The sequence below is a fragment of the Egretta garzetta genome, unplaced genomic scaffold (assembly GCF_000687185.1).
Source record: "Egretta garzetta isolate BGI_Z169 unplaced genomic scaffold, ASM68718v1 scaffold1063, whole genome shotgun sequence".
NCBI lineage: Eukaryota > Metazoa > Chordata > Aves > Pelecaniformes > Ardeidae > Egretta > Egretta garzetta.
In genome coordinates, this window is record NW_009259103.1 from 42,272 (window position 1) to 43,151 (window position 880).

The following is an 880-nucleotide window of genomic DNA, read 5'->3' on the forward strand; positions in this document are numbered from 1 at the left end:
GCAGGATGGGCTGGGAGCGTATCACCAGTGGGAGCGAGGTTGGGTGGGGAGCCCGGGTGATTTTTTTCCACCTTGGATGAGGGAAAGGGGGGGAGAAACCTGGGGGTAGAGCCCCACTGTCACCCAGCCACACGTACCCGAGGCACCTGGTGGACCCTGAAGATCTGCGGCAGCTTTATGGTCAGCATGACGGGGCTGAGGTGCTCAGGGCTGGAGGTGTTGGGGTCCTGGGTCACGGCCCATGTCCTGCGGAGGTGGGACAGAGCCCACTGGGTGACGAGGATGGGGATGCAGGAGCTGGGACAGCCACCACCATACACCCCCCCCGCCAGCTCTCAGCTCAGATCAGCAAAGTCCGCTCCCTGTTTGATGGGGAGGGGGGTGTCTAAGCAGGATCAGGCCCCCCAGGACGGGGGGAGCACGATAGGGCCATGGGTGGGGGCTGGCAGCAGTCGGGGGGAGTGGGAAAAGAGCCAGGTCCTGCCCTCATCCCTGGCCCCACTGCCTCCCCGCTCACCATGGGGGCTCCCGACCCTGCTCTGGGGACGTCCCTGGTAGACACAGGCTTGGGACCAGGCCACCACAGAGGGGGAAAGGGCCCCCCCGGATGCCCCGCAAGCCCCCCCGAGCCCTGGCCCAGCCCAAGAGCTTGTGTTACGCAGGGGCCAGGATGCCGAACCGGGCAGCTGGGGAAGTTTTGCCCCAGTGGGGAAACTGAGGCACAGCAGGGAGCAAGCAGCACGAGGGGAGTCCTGAGTGTCCCCACCCCACCCCAGCCCAAAACTCACCCAGTGGTTTAGAAGAGGGGGAAGAAAAAGGGAAAAAAAAAACCCAAAACAACCCAAAAGCATCCGGAGCCACCTCCTACCCCCCCCCCCCC

At 64.8% G+C, this 880-nt stretch overlaps 1 protein-coding gene across 1 annotated transcript in view; it reads right to left on the reverse strand.

Annotated features, from left to right (window-relative positions):
• PAQR6 (progestin and adipoQ receptor family member 6) overlaps positions 1-188 on the reverse strand; it is an 8,350-nt gene extending 8,162 nt beyond the window's left edge. The window contains exon 1 of the mRNA XM_009635287.1: positions 138-188. Coding sequence (XP_009633582.1) covers positions 138-188 — 51 coding nt within the window. The remainder of the gene's footprint in view (positions 1-137) is intronic.
• Between the last annotated feature and the right edge of the window lie 692 nt (positions 189-880).